Here is a 21,571-nt window from a genome sequence, read left to right on the forward strand (position 1 = left end):
TCAGAAGAAATCTGTTTAAAATCTACACTGTAAGCATTATGCTTTCCTTCATGCTCCTCTGTGCTAGTTTCTGAGCTCCTACTCTGCACTGCTGTTGAGATGTTATTTTAAAAAAAAAAGCAACATTTTAAAACTAAATATTCCTATTTTGTATGTTTCTGTTGTGTATTTAATAAAAAATATAATTCATTCTTAAATCTTTACTCAAATACAGTATTCATGTAATAACTCAGACTATTACATGAACTGGGGGATTGCTGGAGGATTCCCATGATGCAATGAGTATTTCCTTTTCAGTATGTGTTAATAGGCCTCTCTGCTGAATCACACTTGTTATTAATCTCTGGCTCCACAGCATGGCTTTCATCCTGTCTTCATTCTCTCACCCCAACCGGCTGCTCCTCCCTGAGCCTGGTTCTGCCGGAGGTTTCTTCCTGTTAAAAGGGAGTTTTTCCTTCCCACTGTCGCCAAAGTGCTTGCTCATAGGGGGTCATGTGGTTGTTGTTGTTGTTTTCCCCTGTATTATTGTATGGTCTACCTTACAATATGAAGCGCCTTCAGGCGACTGTTGTTGTGATTTGGCGCTATATAAATAAAATTGAAGTGAATTGAACTATTACAAAGGTAATAGAGTAAACACTTGTGAGCTAGAAAAATCTATGATTATTCTATTAAAAAATTATATGGTAAAACAAGATTACACCCAGTCTAATCAGAAAAGACTGAATGAAATATAAAATATGTCAAAGAAGACTGACCTTTGTCCCACCCATGGTGTTGGCACATGACTGGATCATGCCAATTCCTCTTTGTCGTGCCACTCAATGTTGTGGGTCAAAACTGGCAGTGTTCTTTAAAACAAAATCAAAAAAGAAAAAGTGCATTAAAAATCACGTGTGGAACAGAAAATGTTGTGCAGTCGTAGAATGGCCCATGAATTATCGCACTGTCAATAGGTTACCAAAATAACTTTTTATGGTCACATCTTTGGGAATGCATCATTACGTCAATTTGCCCCTATTTAGTTTTCAGTCACAAAACTGACACTGCGCCTCTTTGGTAAACCCTGATAACAGCTTTATCGATTGCCATTAGGGTTTTGTGCTGGCGCAGACATGACTAAATCTGGCCTTGGATATCAAGCTGACAGCTTTGACTACTCGTTTTGTCCTAATTAATCTTGCGTGAAATAGCCTACTGTTCAAACGTGTCTTTAAGAAAAACAACAACAACAAAAATGAACCTAGTGATCACTAAATATAAGCTGATTTCAAATAAGAGGACACTATCTCTTTAAGAGCCAATTCTTCTGACTGCACGCGGCCATTTCCGTCTCCAACCAGCCGGTGGTGTCAGTCAACAACCCTGGAGACTTCAAACCACTCTGAACATATACCCTACACCTCTGAATAGGGTAGGTCTTATATTACTGTTAATTGCTTTAATAGAACGCCACAGTTACATGGGTTAAACGGAGACTTTGAATAAATTATGGACACACTGAGTGCTTTCAGTAAAGACTTCAAGCCAGCTTGTACTTGACGTTTTCTAATTTTAGCGTCCCAATGCTAGCTAACATGCTACACTGGTGCTAACGTTACTAGCTAGCGGCATTTAAGTACGGTTATACAGAAAATGCTATGTTCTTGTCGCAGCGGATAGCTTTAAAGTGGATGTTTTTATATGTGCTGCTTGCTTATTTTATCTGTGAGAAAAGGAAAAACGCAATGTTTGGTGCCTAGTTTCTTCTTTGTTTACAAATGTAGCTCCTGCAGAGTCCATAGGTTGTCCTTTAGCTACCGGGTGTTATGAAAGCCTTTTGTATTTGTGTGCAAGCAATTAAAAACCATAAAAAGAGTGAAAATATCGTCTCAGAAATGACTGCATATACAGTGATATGACTCTTGTGTCGCTTAAGAAAAGTGATTTGTCACTTCATTCTAGTAATACATCTCTGAGACCATTTTCGATTCCTGATTGGGGCAAAGAGGGGCGGGTGTAAATAACAAAATTCCTTAAGTGCGTAGATTCGCGTATATGTTAACAGCAATACATGATTATCACGATCTATTTCATTAGGGGAAAACGGTTATTACCTTCTTTATTTCTGCATTTGTGTTAAATATTTGAATTGTTATATTGTATTAGAAAAGTTGCTGCTGATGCTGTTCTGATGGTCAACCATGGATGAAGACGACAGCCAAGATGAGCTGATCAATTGCAGCACATCTCACAGCAGAGGAAAAAGAGCTGCACTGTGGGCCATATCAGGTAGTAGTTTCCCTTGATCGGGAGCCCCACATACTTTAAAGTTTTACTGCATTTTCTGTTTGTTTGTTTTTTTTATTTGTTTATTTGTTTTTTTTTTCCACGTTAACCTTTCCCTTTAGATGACTCTGATGACTCAGACGTGGAGTCTGAGGAGGGAGAATCTGAAAGTGGGGATGAAGAAAAGGATGGCCAAGTAAATGGAGATGAGGAGGAAGAAGAAGAAGGGAATGAAGAAGAGGATGGTAGGAGTGACTCAATATGTATTTTTTGTTGGCTGAACATCTTTGTGATCTGAATCTTACCTTAAGTATCATAAGCATATTTGAGAAGCGAAGTTTGCATACTTAGGACATCTTCTTCTTACCTATATTTGCTTACTTTAAAATCAGCAGTCAGGCTAGTTGATTCATGAAGGTGGTTTTCAATTTGCAAAGTTAACGCAGGGTTTCCTACTCTATCACTGTGTTCACATGGTAAATGGACTGGAGCACTCAAAGCACTTTACACAACTAGTACTTTCACCCATTCATATGAGCACTTTTTTTCTACTGTTTCTAAGTGATTCCTAACTACCATCCACACACATTCATACTCCGATGGATGCATCGGAGAGCAACATGAGATTAGTATCCTGCCAAGGACACTTGGCATGCAGACTGGGATCAAACCATCAACCTTCACATGAAAGAAGCGGTTTAGTATCACATGATCAGTTACAAACATGGACAGCATAATGGCATGTTTTACAAAGAGAGACTGTAAAATATGAAAGTATGAGTTTAAATGCGTAGTATCACTGCAGTGTGTATATGATAGGAGAAATGCCATATCTTACGTTAAAGAAAAGATGTTTGAATAAGTATGTGCCTTTACCGTATAAGTGCTTTATTGAAAAAGTCTGCTTAGAGCCAGGAAGGAAAGCTGGCCAAAATGCAGACTGTATAATTTAATAGACTGAATGCTATTATTAAGGCATGAGAAAATTCCAAATTAAAGCCTATTGTTCTCTACTTGAAAATGGTTGACAGATCCCTCCAGGTTTGGGGGAGAGTTGTTTGCCTGGAGCATACAGGTTTAAATATCTTGGGCTCTTGTTTGTAAGTGATGGAAAGTTGGAGAGTGTGGTTGATGGGAAACAGTAATATGAGCACTGTACTGGACCATTGTGGTGAAGAGAGAGCTGAACCAGAAAGTAAAGTTTTTGGTATACTAATTGATCTATGTTCCAACACTCACCTATGTTTATGAGCTTGGGGAAGTGACTGAAAGAACAAGATCCTGGTTACAAGCAGCTGACATGAGTTTCCTGTGTATGTTGGTTGGGCTAAGCCCCCATGACCCAGCTTTGCATAAGTGAAAAGCGTAAAATTTGCTGATAATCAGTAGGAAAAAAGTAAAGAGTTATTTTTTTCCTAAGGATCTGTGCTACTCTGTGCACAACTTTTGTTTTGTTTATGCCAGTTTATGTAGAATATATTTCTGGTAATTTTTATTAGATCTAGAAGAAGAAGAAGATGCTCAGCCGGAAGATGGAGCTTTTGGAGGAACCTCTGCAGACCTTGCAATGATGAGCTCTGATGAGGACGCAGAAAAGTGTCCCATCTGCCTTAACTCTCTCAACAGTCAGCCTGTGGCAACACCAGAGAACTGTGAGCACTACTTCTGTTTCGACTGCATCCTGGAATGGGCCAAGGTGGGTCTGAATTTATGATGTATGAACAAAAGAAAACGTTTATTTATGAAGTGTCTTACATTTTTTAATAATCGCTATTTTCTCTGCAGTTTTATGCTTTTGTGGTAGAATCAGAAAGATTTTATTTATCCCCAAGGCGCAATTAGGATACAACAGGGCAGCATGACGTTAAAGATAAGGGCAGGGCATAAACAGGCAATAAGAATGACATAATAAATACACAGAATATACAGTATATACACAGTTTTAAAATTACACAGTTTTAAAATTAAAGTGACTAGGTGAATAAATAACCGTAAGTGACTAAAAGTGAATAAAGTGTCAGCAATATAAAAGAGTGTAGAGTAGTTTATGTTTCTGGTGTGGGAAATGGTCTTATCGGTTGGAGTTAAAAAGCAGAGTGGCTTTGGGGACAAAGGTGGCTCTCCTCCTCTTAGTCCTGCAGGAAATGCAGTGGAGCCGCCGCCCAGAGGGGAGCTATTGAAATGTGGGGTGAAGAATGTGAGAGGGGTCATTGATGATTTTGGCTGCCTGTCTAAGTGCCCGTTGGCTGAAAACCTGTGCAAGACTTCTGACAGGCAGTCCAATGATTTTAGAGCACACTGATGCAGTGTGCTGCAGTCTGTTCCTGTTCTAAAGGCTGAGGGAGTGGAACCAGCAGGTAATGGAGAAGCTCATGATGCTTTCCAGGAAGGCATAGTAAAAAGTCATCTTGATGGGTGTGCTGGCTCCAAAGGAGTTGAGTTTCCTTAGGAGGTATAGCCGTTGGTGGCACAGTGAATTTCAGGAGGTTGTCAAAGATGGTTCCCAGGTATTTGTGCTCCTCAGCTACCTCCACTGGCTTCCCATGGATGGTAGTGGTGACTGAAGCAGCCAGATCCCTCTGCCTATTGGAGAAGGTCACCACCATCTCTTTGGTTTTGCTCATGTTCAGTTCAAGTTTGGAGCTGTCACACCACTCAGGGGGGGGCTGACAGCAGTGACAGGAGAACTGTGCTGTCAGCATATTTCACCAGGTGACAGTTGGGCTGTGTGGATCTGCAGTCATCGCTGTAGATGAAGAGCAGGGGGGAGAGCACACAGCCCTGGGGGGAGCCAGTGGAGGTGGAACGGACACCGGAAAGAGAGTTGTTGGTCCAAGCTTTCTGAGTCCTGTTGGTCAAAAAGTCCAATATCCACAGGATTAGCTGATCATCCAGGTGAAATTGGGAGGAAAGTTTAGTGGCCAGGATACAAGGCTGCAGAGTGTTGAACACTGATGAGAAATCAGAGGAAGAGGAAGGTCAGCGGCTCAGTTATAGTGTTTGTTTTTTGTTTGTTTCTCCTCCAGAATGCAAACTCGTGTCCTGTCGACCGTATGGCCTTTAACAGTATATACCTCAGGAAATGTTATGGAGGCAAAGTGAAAAAAATGGTGAGTTTGAAACAATTATTAACTCATTTTACTCAAAGTACATTGTGTTATGTTTTCTATTTTCCTACGTGTCTTTATGATTATTGCTTCTTTTTAGATAACTGTGCAAAAGCCTGTGAAGGAAGGGCAAGAGGAAACCGTTAATTTGGACTTGGAACAGACCAACTGTGAAGTTTGTGGGGGCAGTGACCGAGAGGACCGCCTGCTGCTATGTGACGGCTGTGATGCAGGGTGAAGTTTACATTATCATTTAGGGTTGGGCGTTATGTAGAAATTTTCCAACCGGCAATTGTCAGTCCAACAATCGCAGATGGGTGATATATTCACGCATGCGCAGACGTTTTGATGGGCGGGGCTATGTAAACATCCACGGACTGATTCGCACGTTTACAACACAGAAGTCCAAACATGGACGAACTAGTTTCCAAAAAAAACGAAACGCTGTCAGCGTTAAAGCAGCCTAAACGCAGTCATCACGATTAAAATTTTAACATTCTCAACCCATCTGGAGTGCAGAATGAACAAAATTTGGACAAACTGCCGAAATGCGTTGACACAGACATTTCAGGTATTTTGACTCAGTCCGCGCTCCAGATGGGTTAATTGTTAATCGCGTGAGTCGTGATGACGGCGCGTTAACGCTGACAGCACTAAAAAAAATATATAATGTCACCAATTTGGAATTTCTTTGGCTTTAAACCAGATGAAAGAGGTAAATCTAAGGATGTAATTATTATATGTTTATATATAAATATATACAGTGGCCCCTAGAGACAAAGCACGTACAAACTCCAAAACACATTTCTAGCGTTAACTGACCTTCGAAAACAGAGCTACCTAGATCACTTAAATTACACAACTAAAAGCATGTGTGTGTTGTTTGTGTATTTATACACAAGCACTCATATATATATTAAAATAATTTTTTTTAAAAAGTTCATTTACCTGTTACTACCACACACCAAATCCAGTCGTTGGTACTTCCTGGCTTGTGTAGCCAGTAGGTAACAAAAGCTCAACACTGCGCCTAGCATCCTGGAGCACTTCTGTTGTCTTTTGTACTTGTTTTGGAGTTTTTACGTGCTTTGTCTCTAGGGGCCACTGTAAATATACTTTTATTTTTTCACTCCACATAAAATGTAATAAATAAATCATTTAGCTCAGGTGGCAGAGCAGGTCAGCCACTAATCAGAAGGTCAGTGGTTCGATCCCAGGCTGCCTCCTGGCTGCATGCCAAATATCCTTGGGCAAGATACTAACCCCATGTTTGCCTACTGGTGGTGGCCAGAGGGCCCGGTGGCGCCAGTGTCCGGCAGCCTCGCCTCTGTCAGTGCGCCCCAGGGCAGCTGTGGCTACAATATAGCTTGCCATCGCCAGTGTGTGAATGTGTGTGTGAATGGGTGAATGACTGAATGTAGTGTGAAGCGCTTTGGGGTCCTTAGGGACTAGAAAAGCGCTATACAAATGCAGGCCATTTACCATTTACCATTTAATACAAAAACAACTATTCACATTTCAACTTGTAACTATTTAAATTTTCAGCTTTTTCCTTTTAAACAAATTTAAAGTGAAACAACACAAAACACTACAAACCACAACACAATTAAATATAAATTAAAATATGAAAACAAAAAGAAGATGCATATTCTCTGTCATATGGGCCTGCATGAATAAACTTTCTGAATCCTTTATCATCTGCAACTGAAAATAGTTGTGGATGATTACTATACCTTTCTAATGTGACGTTGTTGTCCCTGGCTCTCTTTCTCTGTCTTTCCCTCCTGCTCTGTTTCTGTGCTACTGTGAGTGTAACTACCGCCCCTTCCCCCCTCTTCCCACCGCAAAGCACAACGTGCGAGAAAGAGGGTGAGAGAAAGGGGGGGGGAAAAAGGAGCCGGCTCGCGTCGTTCACGTCAAAGATCCGGTTCTAAGAGCTGTTTTGTTCGCGACCGACACATCACTAGAGGAGGGTGCATTTCGCTCACAGATGAAAGAGGGTGGTGTTACAACAGCGCTATTATTATTATTTTTTTCTGTTGACTGCTTCTGTTAGCTCCATAACTATTAGCAAACGTACTTACGGGTAAATAAATAAATCGCCCTTGTAAAAATATTCGTCCAATCGCTCAACCTACTTATCATTGCTAAATAGCCTTCATATTGTGACTCATGCATATGAATGCTTGCATATTTAACAGTAAGGTGTTTTATTCTATAGATATCACATGGAGTGCCTCACGCCGCCCCTTGACTCTGTTCCTGTAGAGGAATGGTTCTGTCCTGAGTGTGAAGCCAACAACCGTAACTCAAGTAAGCCTTTAAGTTAATGAAGTTCTTTGTGCAGCACGTGATCATTCACTGATAGTAATTAAAAACAAAACCTAAATGTTAATTAAATAAATATACCGTTTTGTACATATACTGAAAAGTATCCCTGTTGGCTTAAATTTTGTTTTATCTTGCTTTTAAAAATTTATTCTTTGTGTAATTGATGTTTATACCTTTTAATTTTCTTAAAAAAAAAAAAAAAAAGATTTCGGGAAAAAATGCACCCTAATACAGCCTTTCACAAATCAAACTTTAAAATCTCCTTTTATCAGGAGGTTCAGCTGAGGAACTCAGTGATGCTGACAGCCTGCCTTCTACTGCACGTCCTGCCGCCAGTCGATCACAAGCCCGTGCTTCAGGCCCCACCAGAGCCATTGCCCGTACCCAGCAGAGTGAGAGGGTCCGAGCCAATGTCAACCGACATCGCATCACACAGGCACGCACGTCGCAGGTTTGGCATGAAGCGTGATGCTTATGTCTTGGCTTATTTTCTAACTCATTACTGTTGCATTCATGCGTTGTTGGATTTTGCAGCTTATTTTGTCAAAGCTTAACAAAGTTATTTGTTCCACGTAATACATTTATTAATACCATTAAACACTTATTACCTCTACCACGGGGATTATGTGATTGGAGCAGCTTGATTGTTTTTTAGCTGTTAGCAGGATCTATCAAAAAGTCATGGACAGATTTGCTTGAAAATTTTCTGCAAATTTTCAGCCCTGGTGGAGGTATGCAGTCTGGGAATGCTGTTGGTATTGTCATGTATCTGGATAATATACTTTAGTGCTATTGACTGCAAAAAAAAAAAAAAGGCATGCATTTTTGACTTTTAAGTGTCTTAAATGCCAACTAATATGTTTTTGCTAAGTAGCATTTAATGTTTGAGAGTCAAGTTTGCAGAACGTTGTGAAAGCAAAGCAGTGGAGTAACGCAAACCTTTTCCCATTAGCTGGCCCCGACATATCTGATACAGTCCACTTGGCTGGATGAAACGATTAATGCTGTGGTTGCTGGGCTCAACACAGCTGTATACATACGGGACTTAACACCTCGTTTAGCATCTAGCCGTAAACGCAGAACTGGTAAGTAAGGACATATATGAAGGAATTATTTTAGATAAAAGTACTTGCATGAACAGATGATGAGTGAAGAAACTGATGATAAAATGCTTTTTTTCTCTCCCCTCTGTTTCGTCACCTGTCCAGGAAAGCACAAAAAGGTGAAAAGTAGGAAGACATCTGCTAAAAATGGTAAAGTGTCTAGCACGGGAGTCAAGAGGAGGAAACGAAAAGTAAGGAGGAATAAATCTAGGAGAAGGATGGTAAGTCTATTATCAACATCAAACATTTATATATGTGATTTTAAACATTCTTCATTTTCATTTCAACAATGGAAATTTCTATTGTAGTCCTATGAAAGATTTCAAGAACAACTCTCTTTTCCTGTTAGATGATGAAGAAGGTTGCCACTCCACGAAGCCGTATTGCTAATAGTCTTGGAATTGTAAAGGACAAGAAGAGCTCATCGCTTCCAACAGTTTATAGGCCATCAGAGCACACACTAAGCAATATGCGTGCTGACATAGGAGCTGCATCCCTCTCTATCTATGGAGACCCATTTGATTTGGATCCATTTGTGGATCGGTAAGAGACTCCCAGCTCTATATACAAAGATTAGAATATCATTAAGTTCATATTTATGTAGTTTCATTTAAAAGTAATCAGCCTTCATTATAATTCTATATTTGTTACGTGCAAAGTGAAATATTTCAAGCCTTTCTTTTTATTTATTTTTTCTAAGATCAATCAAAGACAGATTTCTAAGAAAATTATTGTGTCAGTGCAGTGTAGCATGAAAGCTATCAGCTTTTTGTGCTGCTGTGGTGGTTGCTTTAGTAGTAGCCTTTAGCTCATCTGTATTTTTAAAATTGGGTGTTTCTCATTTTCATAATGGCAGCAAACCATAGATTGTCTCTGGGTTTCAGGAAAGACTGGGTGTCTGGCCCATGACAGCAATGACAGTCAGCAAACCCATTGGTATTTTACCTGTTTGAACAGCAGTTTATTCAAGCTTGAAATTAAATCTTCTAATATTTATCAAACTGTCAATTATAAAAATGAAAAATGAAATGTTTTTGTTTTTTACATATCACAAGTGCAGAACATGTTGAATGTTTAATTTCTTAAATAACTGATGAAAAATACTGATTTTCAAAATTTGAGTAGCACCTGTATGTCTCACTGTTTCACTAAACTTATTCGGTTAGAACTATTAACCCAGATGTATTGATAGCAGTGTTGAATATTCTTACACACACACAAAAAAAAACGTAAAATAATTACACCGTAAAGATGTTTTGTTTTTCTGTTATCTACAAGAGGGTAGTGGTTTATTTTATTGTAACCTGTAATTTATTGCAGGTCTTGTAAAACAAAGGGGAGTTTGGGAACCACTGTATTAAGCTAACTTTTTTCCTTTTCTTTTTGAACCTATGGTGCCCATTTGACCAGTGAGGAGGATGAACAGCAGGCTCATGTTTCATCGCTACTGGAGGCCAAGAGACGAGGGATCTCCTGCTCAGCGCTTCGCTCTCATCAGCCCGTGGCTCGACCAATCACTGCAAGTCTTTCCAGGTATCATTTCCTGTTTGCCCTGAGACATGGATTAGGTTAAAAACAACTGAAAAGTTGAATAAAGCTTGCAGTATTTGTTTGCTTTGCTCATGCTCAGACATTCATAGTTAATTCATCTGTATAATTATTGTATTAAACAAACTAATTAAATACAGGTAGCTTTAGTTGGATCTGTGCTATTGTGCTAACTGTTGTTTATAAAAATGTAAGCAACATGATTGATGCATCATACGTTGTTTTACTACTACTGCTACTACTGATAAAGTGAGTCATTTTATCAACAACCCCAATTTTATATGGTAAGGCTCATATTGACCCTGTGCACGAGAAAATGCTAACTTCCTGGTTTGAGACCGGATGTGGGGTTGTACATTTCTGGTAGCTTTACTTTTCAGTCAATCGCTACTTCGACGATATACTCCAAAATCATGTCCAAAACTCGAAAACGGAAAGATCGCGTTAAGTTACAAAAAGCAGAAGGTGGGAACACTCACCACTGTTGTGTCATAAAAAATCTAATGATCAATTATGATGTTTAAAGAGTTTAGATCAATCAGTTGTTTACATCACTCAACACGAGCAGAACTGCATTACTGCATGCAGAAGAGACACCGTCCACATTCAGAAGCACATCTCTGTATAGTGACTGGTCTTATGATTTTAAACAGGCAAATGTTCAGCATTCAAACTACAGGTGAAGAATAGTCAAACCAGATGTTTCCCCCATTATGTCGAGATCAGCTAGTCAAGTACACACCTACACAGCATGTTAACAAACCGTGAAAAAAGCCACACAAAAAATGAATGATTGCTGGTAAGGGTTTCTATACATTAGTATTTACGAAGGGTATGTTGTGACTTACCTTAAAAATTACAGTGGTCCCTCGCTAATAACGCGGTTAACCTTTCACCTCGCTGTTTCGCAGATTTTTTTAGTGCAAGTTTGCATGCTTTTTTTTTTTTTTTACGTCACATTGTGTCCTGCATCCTGATCGCTGCAGACGATCTCCTCCGTGACGTCTCTCCTGTCGCTGCATCAATCGCTAGCAGTGTGACTCTGAAGTGCAGTGCTGTATGTCCACGATGTCCACGAAACATTTTGCACCGTCAAAAAATAAAATTGGCTACTTGATTTCACCTATTGCTGGTTATTTTTAGAACATAACACCCGCTATAAACGAGGGACAGCTGAGAAATATAACATTTGAATCCATTTTCTCTTTTGCCCTGAGGTGCAGGGAAAAAATATCAACAAGTCGATGAACATCATTTACAGATATATTGGGTAAATGCCCTAGACATCTATAGAAATGTAAATCGCCGCTTGATTCATTCATTTGCTTAACTTGTTTTGGACCATAAACCAGGCGTGAATAGGACACCGGAAACAAAGCTCCCCACAGGAGTTTCCGCACCGGAAGTAGCATATGCTAATGTGCACACAGTCAATTATCAGCTGTTTACGTATATTGGTATGCATATCTTTTTTTTTTCTGTTAATTGTAGAAGTTAATCTACCTAAAAACCATGAGCATAAATACCTTAAATTACTATTAAATTACTCCTAAATATGATTTTGAGCCGTGTTTAAAACTACACATTCAGTTGGTCACTATGAGAGGAAAAAACATGACTTTCAACATTTTGGTACAGTTCAGGCAGTTAATATCAATGATAGGGGCTTGTAATTGTAAACCTTAGAAATTAAGATGGAAATGGCTGAAAAGGTAAGGAAAAACTTTACCTCAAAAGAATGAATGGCCACACCCGACAGCTACTTTTATGTTGATTGTGGTTTTTGAACATAACATGCAAATGTCTAGAACGATTCACCTCTCTGTCGCATCTGTTGTGACCATTTTTCACCCTTGATTGTAGTTATAGAATATTAAATCTGCTCCAGATAGGAGATGAAAACTTGCCATTTTTTTAAAGCTTGAAATTTCTGGTGAACATTAAAACATATCTATTACCGCGGAAGCACTAGCTGGTAGTCGGGCCGTACGCGTGTCTTAGTGCAGTTGAACATAATCCACAAAGTCCGCTTGTAGTCGAAAAACAAACAGGCAAACATGTATTTCCACAGTTTTGAAATACGGTGATCCATTTGAATGTTCCTGTACACTGCAAACACGGTAAGAAACTAGTTAAAGCCCCCGTAGCTCCACACTGCCCGTCGCGAACGCTCCCCCCGTGCACAGTTACCGTGTGTTAAAGGAACAGTACATAAAAATTAAATAAGGCAAGAAAAAATACAATTTAACTGTAAATCTTACGCTGAACAAATTATAAAGTAAAAACTGAAATTCCCCATTATCTTACACTTATCCTTATCCAAAATGATTCGAATTATTAACAAATATACACTCTGTGCAATCTGAGTAAACTAAGAGATGATTAGACCTTTATCCTATACATTCTGTAATGCACATATGAATCTACAAACGTTACGTTTGATTTATATCCGTAAATACTTCACAAATCTTATTGAAGGTTTGCTATGCTATACCAGGAGGGGTATGGATGTCCACCCATCAGGAGGTGTTGTGGAGGCAGCTCCTGTACCTGATCTGCTGGGCAGCATCCTATCAGGACAGAGCATGCTCTTGATGGACAGTTCTGATGTTGTCATTAATCGAGATGGTTCGCTTAAAGCTACCAAACCAAGTAGGTGTATGTAATACATTTTTGTGTCACATATCCAGACTATGAAATGCATTTATATTGTGTGTACTTGTATTTTCTAGCTGTGTGCAGTATATCCCACACATTTACATTCGGGGTGCACGCATTTGTTCTTAAATACTACTGTTTATATTTTACTGCAACATTAAGTTATAATTATTTTTTGCCAAGTGAACAGGCAGTTTAGTATCTGCTTCTGCTGTGAGATAGTATACTTTGTTGTTCTTTGCAGCCATGGTGAGCTAGTGGCACATGAACTAGATCTGCCTTAGCTTAATTGCAGTTCTAGTTAGAATAGCCTGATACCTCATAGCAGAGGTCCATATTTTAAAAAAGTACCATGATAAACCTTAAGATGCTTAAATTTATTTTTAGCAAGAAAACTAAAGTTTGTTTGTTTTGTTTTTTTTCCCTTTCTTCTGTTACAGTGATGCCATCTCCATTAATACCTGGCAGTAGAAAAAGCAGTAGCTCTGGAGATGCAAACAGCCCAGGGATGTCAGCAGGTCTAGGAGACACTTCTGTGTCTGTGAACTACAACAGAGATCAACCAGGGCCCTCCTGCGCCTCTGTGAGCACACCATTGTCCCAGAGCTCAACTCGGTTACCTCCTTTAGCAGCTTCTTCAACTAGCCACACACAAACACCTCTCCATTCTGATCTCAGAGGGCATCCAGGTTTGCATCCACCTCGTCCAAACAGACCCACACCCTCTAATCACCGTGTAAGCAATGGATTTGGAGTCCCTAGGGAAGGCTTGTCATCTGTCTGTCCAACTGCAGAGTCAAGCTCCAAAAGCAAGGGAATGATCCCATCACAAAGCCAATCTAAAAAGGCACCTACAAAACCCATGTGGGTAGATGTGTCAGAACTTCCTAGAATACCAAAAATAAAAAGGGAAAGTAGTGGCATGACAAATGATGGCACTAGTCAAGATGGCAGTCATGAAGTTAGTAGCAGCAGGGGTCAGGGTAGGAGATCCACCCCTAATAGTAATGGTTATGGCATGCCTGAAACGGGCATGAATAATCTTTCTGGGGACAAAGGAAGGCAGCAAAGTGTAGACCGGCAAAGGGGCCAGGCTGACGGTCAGGCCCCAAGGCACAGGCCTGATGGAGGTAGCTCATCTTCAGCTTTCTCTAATTCATTCTCTTCATCCTCGTCCGCTGGGTGTCCTGCCGGCCAGCCACGATATGCCTCCTCCTCATCGTCATCATCGTCATCATCGTCGTCATCATCAGTGAGCTTCCGCATCAACTCTAGTGGGAACCCATGGCAATCAAGGCGGCTAGGCATTGCATCATCCTCTTCTAGTGTAGGCACCTTCCAGGAACACTGGAGGAAGAAGGATGATGAAGCTAAAAAGAGACAATTGGACAGGGATAAACAAATGCTTTTGGCATCACGTAGTCTGGGTAGTAAGGAGCAAGATAATATATATGATCCCTTTAATCCTACTCTGTCAGATTCAAGCAGCTCAGGTGACGAAACGGAGGGCACAAGCCCAGATGGCACTTCTCAGTATGTAACACTTGACAGGAAGCCTCCTAGTCTAAGTAACAATGAGACTATAATGCAAAACGAGCAGGACCTAGTACAGGTGAAGACTGAAACATCAGAGATTGAGGTCACACAGGAAGGACCAGGGATAGCTCAGGAAACCACATCTGGGGCCAGACTCTTGGAGGACATTGTAAAGGTTGAAAATGAATCAAGACTATCAGGCATAAAGACTGAAGAACAAACTGTATCACTTGACAAAGTCAAGAAAGAACCTTGTGAAAATGCAGGTGAATCTGAAATCAGTGGTGACAGATTTTTTAATTCAGAGACCACAGACACCACACCGCCTGCTGATCAAACTCTGGATCTTGTAAAGACTGAGAGAGAGACTCAAGAGGCAAAGCGTGGACAACGTGCTGGAACTCCCAGCAGATCTCTCTCAAAGGATAAGGAAGATTCATCAGTGGATAACTCTACAACTGTCAAGAGGAAACAAAAGGAAGAAACTAAATCACATGTTATGTCATGCTCAAAGTCCCCTTCAAGAGATTTGGACTATAAGAAGAAAAGCTCCAAAGCTTTGAAGGAGCAGTCCTCCAGTGGATCTGAGACAGACAGAGGCAGGAGAGGAGATCAGCATGGTTCAGGCCATGTCACAAAGCAAAAAGAAGTAGACCGTGAGGAGAAAGAAAGGAGTTCCAGGCAATCACAGTCTAGAGAGAGGAATAGGGCACACTCAAGCTCAGACAGTTCTCAACCCAATTCCCCTGATAGGACTCACAGAAAGAGACGGCGGTCCAGGTCACGATCAAAAGATGAAAGGAGAAGGCGGCGATCCAGGTAAATATATAACAGTTTTTCAAATATACTTTATACTAATTAGGCAGTGATGCTGTGTTTTATTTTGACCTTCACTGGAATGATTTATAATTGTGGAAATTTTAGGTCTGCTTCCAGCTCCAGCAGTAGAGACCATTCAACAAGGAAGAAGCATAAACGAAGGAGCAAGGAGAGAAGTGATGACAAAGAGAGGGACCACGAAAGACGACGAGTTTCAAAAGACAAAAGACGTGGTCGGTCTCGGTCAAAGTCCCAGTCCAATTCACGTTCCAGGTCCAGAACCCGATCTAGATCAAAGGACCGTAAGCACGGTCGGTCAAAATCCCGGTCCAGATCCAGGGAGAGGAGGAGAGAACACAGCAAACATTTGTCTCTCTCTTCAAGAGACAAGGTGGAGTCACGATCTAAAGAGAAGAGGAGAAACAGGTCTAGATCCAGTTCAAGAGAGAAAAGGAAAGAAGAAAGATCATCCAAAAGCTCACACCCAACTTCTCTTTCATCCTCTAAAGACGCAAAGAGGTTGCAAGACAAGAAAAAAGAGAAAGATGTTTCTCAAAGCTACAGTAAAGATGAAAAAGTTGAAGCCAATCTGAATAAAAAGGAGGGTCCATCCTGTTCTTTCACCTCTAAAGTAAAAAAGCCGGACAAAGTCCTCAGTGCAGAGAGCCAGTTCAAAACTACAGAAAGTACAAAAGAAGCAAAGGATAGAAAAGAAATTAAGAAAGAAAAACAGGCATCGGTTGGCATGTTTGAAGATAATCCTATTAGTATATCGATTAAGAAAGAGGAAACAGACACTTGTTCTTTGGCAGTAAGCAAAGAGGATATCGAAGTCCCCATTAAGACCGAGACTTGCGAAATTCCAATTGTTAAATCAGAACCAGTCTGTGTATCCAGCTTACCCCCCGATACTTCCTTTTCTACGCTGACCCCTCCTGTTGCAGACGAAAGCCACCAGGACACAGTCTCTGAGACTCAGCCGTTGGCCGTGGCCAAACATCAAAACACTGAATTGACTGTCCCTGTAAAACTGGAAGTTCAGCAGCCTTCAGACTCTGATGATGACTTTAATATTGATGTGATGCTAGACACCTTGGATTACGTGAAATCTGAGCACACAGAGAGTAGTGGTGCAGCTGTCGTACAAGAGAAAGAAGTAGTGGCCGGGAAGAATGAGGTACAGCAGATATCAACAAAAGCAGGAGCAAAAACATCCAAAACACAAGTGAAGCGTGTTACCTGGAATATACAGGAGCCTGAGGGTCCGCAACCAGAGAAGTCTGCGAGCAGTAAGTGGTATATTGTTACTTTACTATATCATGCTAACTAATGTGTTTTTATTTAAGTCACTTCATTATTTTTAAATGCCTTTAGAAGTGATTGCTGTTCAATATAGCCTGGATACAACTGTTCCCTATAAACTGAAAACTCAAGCTTCAAACTGCTCTGAACACTGTTTCTAGCAGCTTTTTCTAGTCTTTAAGCAAAGATTTTTAATATGTAAATAAATAATATTATTTATTTTATTTTTTTTACCATAAGACATGCAGAACTAATGTTTTACAGTACAAGTATAAAGATGTGCCGAGATCCGAGGTGTGTTGTGTATCTTATGTTGCTAATTGTGTGTTTTTGTGCTTTCCTTTTCGCCCCCTTGCACAGAACTTGCTCTATATAAACTGAAGCTAAAGCAGGAAGGGGCTCGCAGACCTTCTTTGACAGTCCAGGCATCCAGTCAGGTAGGTCTGAGCTACTTGCCACTGCAGTATTTACCAGATATTTTTTGCATGTGCTATTTCTTATGTAATGGCAATATTCGTAGGAAGGTGGCAGTGTTTATCCAGAAGAAGCAAGTTTGGTGTTTTTATAGAGACATGTGATAGAAAGTGAAACTGATACCAAAGCAGTTTCAGAGTAACTGAAAGTAGAACTGTGCATGTAAGCAGTACTTATAAACTGTGTCCCCATACAAGTATCTGTAAGAGACACAACAGTATTGTTTTAGACCCATCAGTATTAGTAATTATTTGTATAGACACACAATAAAACACAGGTTGTTAAATATAGGACAAATGTGTACAAATTGAATTTTAAATAATTGTGCATTTGGAGTGTGACTTGATTTTAAATTCATGACCACAATTTTCTGTGTGTTTATATGATGGAATATTTTGAATTTTTGTAGGTGGTGGTCACTGTATAATCTCCCTTGACTTTTACAGGATATTACTGCAGCTGTTAGTGACCCCTCCAAGAAGTGTGCTGATGGTCTTCTCAGTACTTCCTCTAAATCTGATGGTCTTCATTCTGGGGAGTTATCGGCCACTGCACAAGGAGAGACAGAAGAAGGAGATTTATCAAGGAAAGACAAGGTGAATAGAAATGCATTTTCGGCTTAAATAAATATTTGATTATAACTTTTACCTTCATGTTATGCCCCTGCAGACTGAATTTGTTGGTTGTTTTTTTTTGGGGGGGGGGCTGGTCTGGGCCATTCCCATTAACTTTATCCCAGGAAGGCTGTATGGGAATTTTTTCAGATAACTGAGATACATGGATGAACTATCCATCCATCCATTCGCGTCCGCTTATCCTTTTCAGGGTCGCGGGGGGCGCTGGAGCCTATCCCAGCTGTCATAGGGCGAGAGGCAGGGTACACCCTGGACAGGTCGCCAGTCTGTCGCAGGGCCAACACACAAAGACAGACAACCATTCGCACTCACATTCACACCTATGGGCAATTTGGATTAACCAATTAACCTATCCCCACTAAGTGCATGTCTTTGGACAGTGGGAGGAAGCCGGAGTACCCGGAGAGAACTCACGCAAACACGGGGAGAACATTCAAACTCCACACAGAAATGGTAAATGGCCTGTATTTGTATAGGGCTTTTCTAGTCCCTAAGGACCCCAAAGCGCTTTACACAACCTGTCATCCACCCATTCACACACACATTCACACACTGGTGATGGCAAGCTACAATCAAGTCAAAGTCAAAAGTCAAAGTCAAAGTCAACTTTATTGTCAATTCTGCCACATGTACAGGACATACAGAGAATAGAAACTTCGTTACTCTCAATCCCTAGATAAAATAGAAAATGAACATTTAAATATAAGAGTGATTAAAAATGCAAGTAAAATATTTTAAAGTAAAAAAAATTAAATAAAATTAAATAATATAATACAATTTTACATATAACAAGAAAGCTATACAATATACAATATAAGGGTAAATGACATTGAGTGCAAACCAGGCAGAGTAGTGCAAATAGGCAAATAGTGCAAATGGAGATTTAGTAATGTACGGTAAGAGATAGTGTAACAACAAAGTCTTATGAGGTAATGGCAGTCCAATGCTCCACAAAGTGACTGGTAACTGGTGCAGGCCAGTGAGTGAGTCAGAGAGTGTGTGTGTGTGTGAGTGTGTGTGACAGAGTTCAGTGAGACCGTGGAGGAGAGAGGGGAGAGGGGGCAGAATCGGGAGGGAGTTAAGCTTCCTGACAGCCTGATGGATGAAGCTGTCCTTCAGCCTGCTGGTCCTGGCCTGGAGACTCCGCAGTCTCCTCCCCGACGGCAGCAGCTTGAAGAAGCTTTGCATTGGGTGCGTGGGATCAGCCGCTATGCAAAGGGATTTTTTAGTGAGACGGGTGCTGTAAATGTCCTGGAGGGAGGGGAGAGAGACACCAATGATCCTCTCTGCAGCTCTCACTATGCGTTGGAGGGTTCTATGACAGGACGCATTGCAGGCTACAATGTAGCCACAGCCACCCTGGGGCGCACTGACAGAGGCGAGGCTGCCGGACACTGGCGCCACCGGGCCCTCACACTGGCCTGATGGTGGAATTGAAATCAGGACCTTCTTGCTGTGCGGCAACAGTGCTAACCACTGTGCCACCGTGCTGCCTACAATGATGAACTAATTACATGTTAACTGTAAAAGGTTATGGTCCCTGTAACTTCATAAAGCTGTTTCTTTCTCTTCTTTTTCATCATTATTATTATTTCGAACTGTAATTATTAAAAAAGTGCCCAACAAAATGAAAGGAAGACATGGTAGCCTTTTATTTGCAGGAAATGTCAACGTTCAGCTTCACTTTATGTTGTGCAAAATCACTTCTCTGGCCAGCCCCCCAAATTCGAAAGAGAGAGAAAGATTGTGACACCATGCTTCATGTTTGGGCTTGCTTGGATAACACTTTGGAAAATGTGTGAAATTTAATTGCACAAATGTTCCATGCTGCAGGGAACCTTTGTGCAATTAAATTTCACACATTTTCCTATACTGAAGAACGAATTTATCAAAGAATTTGAAGTTCGAATGAAAGCAAAAGCATGCACAAATGTTAGTTTCAAAATGAACGTGTGGAAAAAATTATGTCACTGCATGAATTATGATTCTATTTCTCCTAACAGTATTTGAAAAAACTGCACATGCAAGAGAGAGCGATAGAAGAAGTTAAGCTAGCTATCAAACCTTTCTACCAAAGGAGAGATATCAACAAGGATGAATACAAGGAGATTCTTCGCAAAGCTGTCCAGAAGGTGGGTTAGAAAAATATGATGATGATGAAATTCTTTTTAATTCTTTATTTGCTTAAACAGTTTTTTTTAAGGTGTGACTCAGGAGTTTCTCAGTGTCTCTTTTAACAATTTGAAATGATCTTTTTCTCAGGTGTGCCACAGCAAGAGTGGAGAAATCAACCCAGTGAAAGTTGGAAATCTGGTTAAGGCATATGTGGACAAATATAAACATGCTAGGAAACATAAAAAGGGAGACGATTTAGGAAAAGCCCCAGACACCCAGGCTGAAGCAGCCAAAACCTCTGACAGTCCACGATGAGGCAGGAACTATAGGCAGGGACAACTACACCCACAATATTCACTTCATATTCATATATTATGCTATATTATTCTATGTCCTAGAATTGGGCGTGATCACACTCTAAACATACCAAGTGCAAAAGGTCAACCAACCTTTGCTCACAGTTTCAAAATGGAACATTTTCTATAATGTTGAGATTTCTATCTTAATGGTATTTTGAACACAACCTTTATTCATTGATGACTTGAACAGTACCTATTGGTGTCTCTTGCCAAGAACTATTCTCCGTTTGTAACACAGCTGAGAAACTTAATGGGAGACTTTGAGAGTGTGCCTTAAAGAGGCAAAACTCAAAGACCATCCCATAGAGGTAAAAACCGGGTAGCTTTCTCCACCGGCATATCACTGGTAGGATACAATGTGGCGTGGCGTTTGAGTTTTCTATGTATTTCTTTTGTTTGTTTGTTTGAGAGGGAAGGGGTATTTATCATAGGCAAAACTCAATTTGTCAGACGAGAAGCGGGAAAATATGAAGAATATGCATATTTAAGAAAATTACATGTTAAGAGAGCACATGGTTATGCAATTTTTGTAGAAAATTTATCAGTAGACTTAAAAATAATTTTAGGTTTGGTTGTAAATATAATATATAGATTTGATACATTCACCTGTATGTTCCTTTCATCCGTGTTGCCTGTTGCGAATGATTGACATAAATTTGTTTTAGTTCAAGTTGACTGTGTTTAATGTTTTAAATTTAGCGCTTCTTTTCATATTCATATTTCTAATATCCATGTCTAATGAGCTCAGTTCAGCATAATGCAGGTGAATTTGGAGTGAATAGTCATATTCACTGTTCTCCTTTGCTGTAGCTTCAGCTCCTTTTAAACCCATAATTTTTTTAAAAGAACCAGAGAATATTAGTTTTTTGTGCCAAAGGAGTAAAATGAATACAAGATCCATAGGTGAGATTTCATTTGTTTCAGTATTATGTTTTTAGACAAGGGATACAATTCCATAGTAAATAATATAGCTTTTACTCAGGAGTGAGGGCAACACATTTCTCAGTGGCAAAGGTGGAAAACCCCAGTTATTTTTGCAAAGAATGTGGTGCAAATTTCCACTCTGTTATCTCTACTAGTTTGTCGACTGTAAACACTGATTAATTAGGTTGCTGGACCTGCCTTGTACTACTTCCTTGTCATTATCTTTAATTGTGCTGTATAAAGCCAGGAACTTGGAATGGAAGAATTTAACAAATAGGTGCTCATGTTATCTGAATGTATGTGTTTTGTTGTTTTTTTTTCTCTATTTACTTGATCAGTCCAGGTGTTTCTACAGGGAAACATCAAATAATAAATCACTGATGACAAAGAGA

The 21,571-nt window shown here is 40.1% G+C and overlaps 1 protein-coding gene across 4 annotated transcripts; it reads left to right on the top strand.

Moving 5' to 3' along the window:
- The first annotated feature begins 1,291 nt into the window (after nucleotides 1–1,291).
- On the top strand, nucleotides 1,292–21,569 carry phrf1 (PHD and ring finger domains 1). 4 transcript variants are annotated; one of them, XM_040025263.1, is made up of 20 exons: nucleotides 1,292–1,414; nucleotides 2,149–2,271; nucleotides 2,391–2,513; nucleotides 3,768–3,964; nucleotides 5,295–5,378; nucleotides 5,476–5,609; nucleotides 7,597–7,688; nucleotides 7,979–8,157; nucleotides 8,659–8,791; nucleotides 8,915–9,030; nucleotides 9,159–9,352; nucleotides 10,220–10,342; nucleotides 12,855–13,009; nucleotides 13,456–15,370; nucleotides 15,476–16,659; nucleotides 17,033–17,109; nucleotides 17,593–17,646; nucleotides 17,677–17,742; nucleotides 19,785–19,913; nucleotides 20,044–21,569. In XM_040025263.1, exons 2-20 carry the CDS (start codon nucleotides 2,184–2,186, stop codon nucleotides 20,209–20,211), a joined length of 5,211 nt encoding a protein of 1,736 aa, XP_039881197.1. In that variant the 5' UTR covers nucleotides 1,292–1,414; nucleotides 2,149–2,183; the 3' UTR covers nucleotides 20,212–21,569. The 4 variants fall into 4 exon arrangements, with proteins under 4 accessions (XP_039881197.1, XP_039881194.1, XP_039881196.1 ...); XM_040025260.1 differs by having other exon boundaries at nucleotides 17,593–17,742; XM_040025262.1 differs by having other exon boundaries at nucleotides 7,979–8,142; nucleotides 17,593–17,742.
- Nucleotides 21,570–21,571: the final 2 nt, after the last annotated feature.

Source organism: Simochromis diagramma, unplaced genomic scaffold (genome assembly GCF_900408965.1).
Source record: "Simochromis diagramma unplaced genomic scaffold, fSimDia1.1 OVJJ01000293.1, whole genome shotgun sequence".
In the NCBI taxonomy this organism is placed as follows: domain Eukaryota; kingdom Metazoa; phylum Chordata; class Actinopteri; order Cichliformes; family Cichlidae; genus Simochromis; species Simochromis diagramma.

Coding starts and splice junctions, on each gene's coding strand:
- phrf1 (XM_040025260.1), top strand. CDS start 2,184: ATGGATGAAGACGACAGCCAAGATGAGCTGATCAATTGCAGCACATCT. Junction 3,965..5,294: donor GCATCCTGGAATGGGCCAAG/GTGGGTCTGAAT, acceptor TTTCTCCTCCAG/AATGCAAACTCGTGTCCTGT. Junction 19,914..20,043: donor TTCGCAAAGCTGTCCAGAAG/GTGGGTTAGAAA, acceptor TCTTTTTCTCAG/GTGTGCCACAGCAAGAGTGG.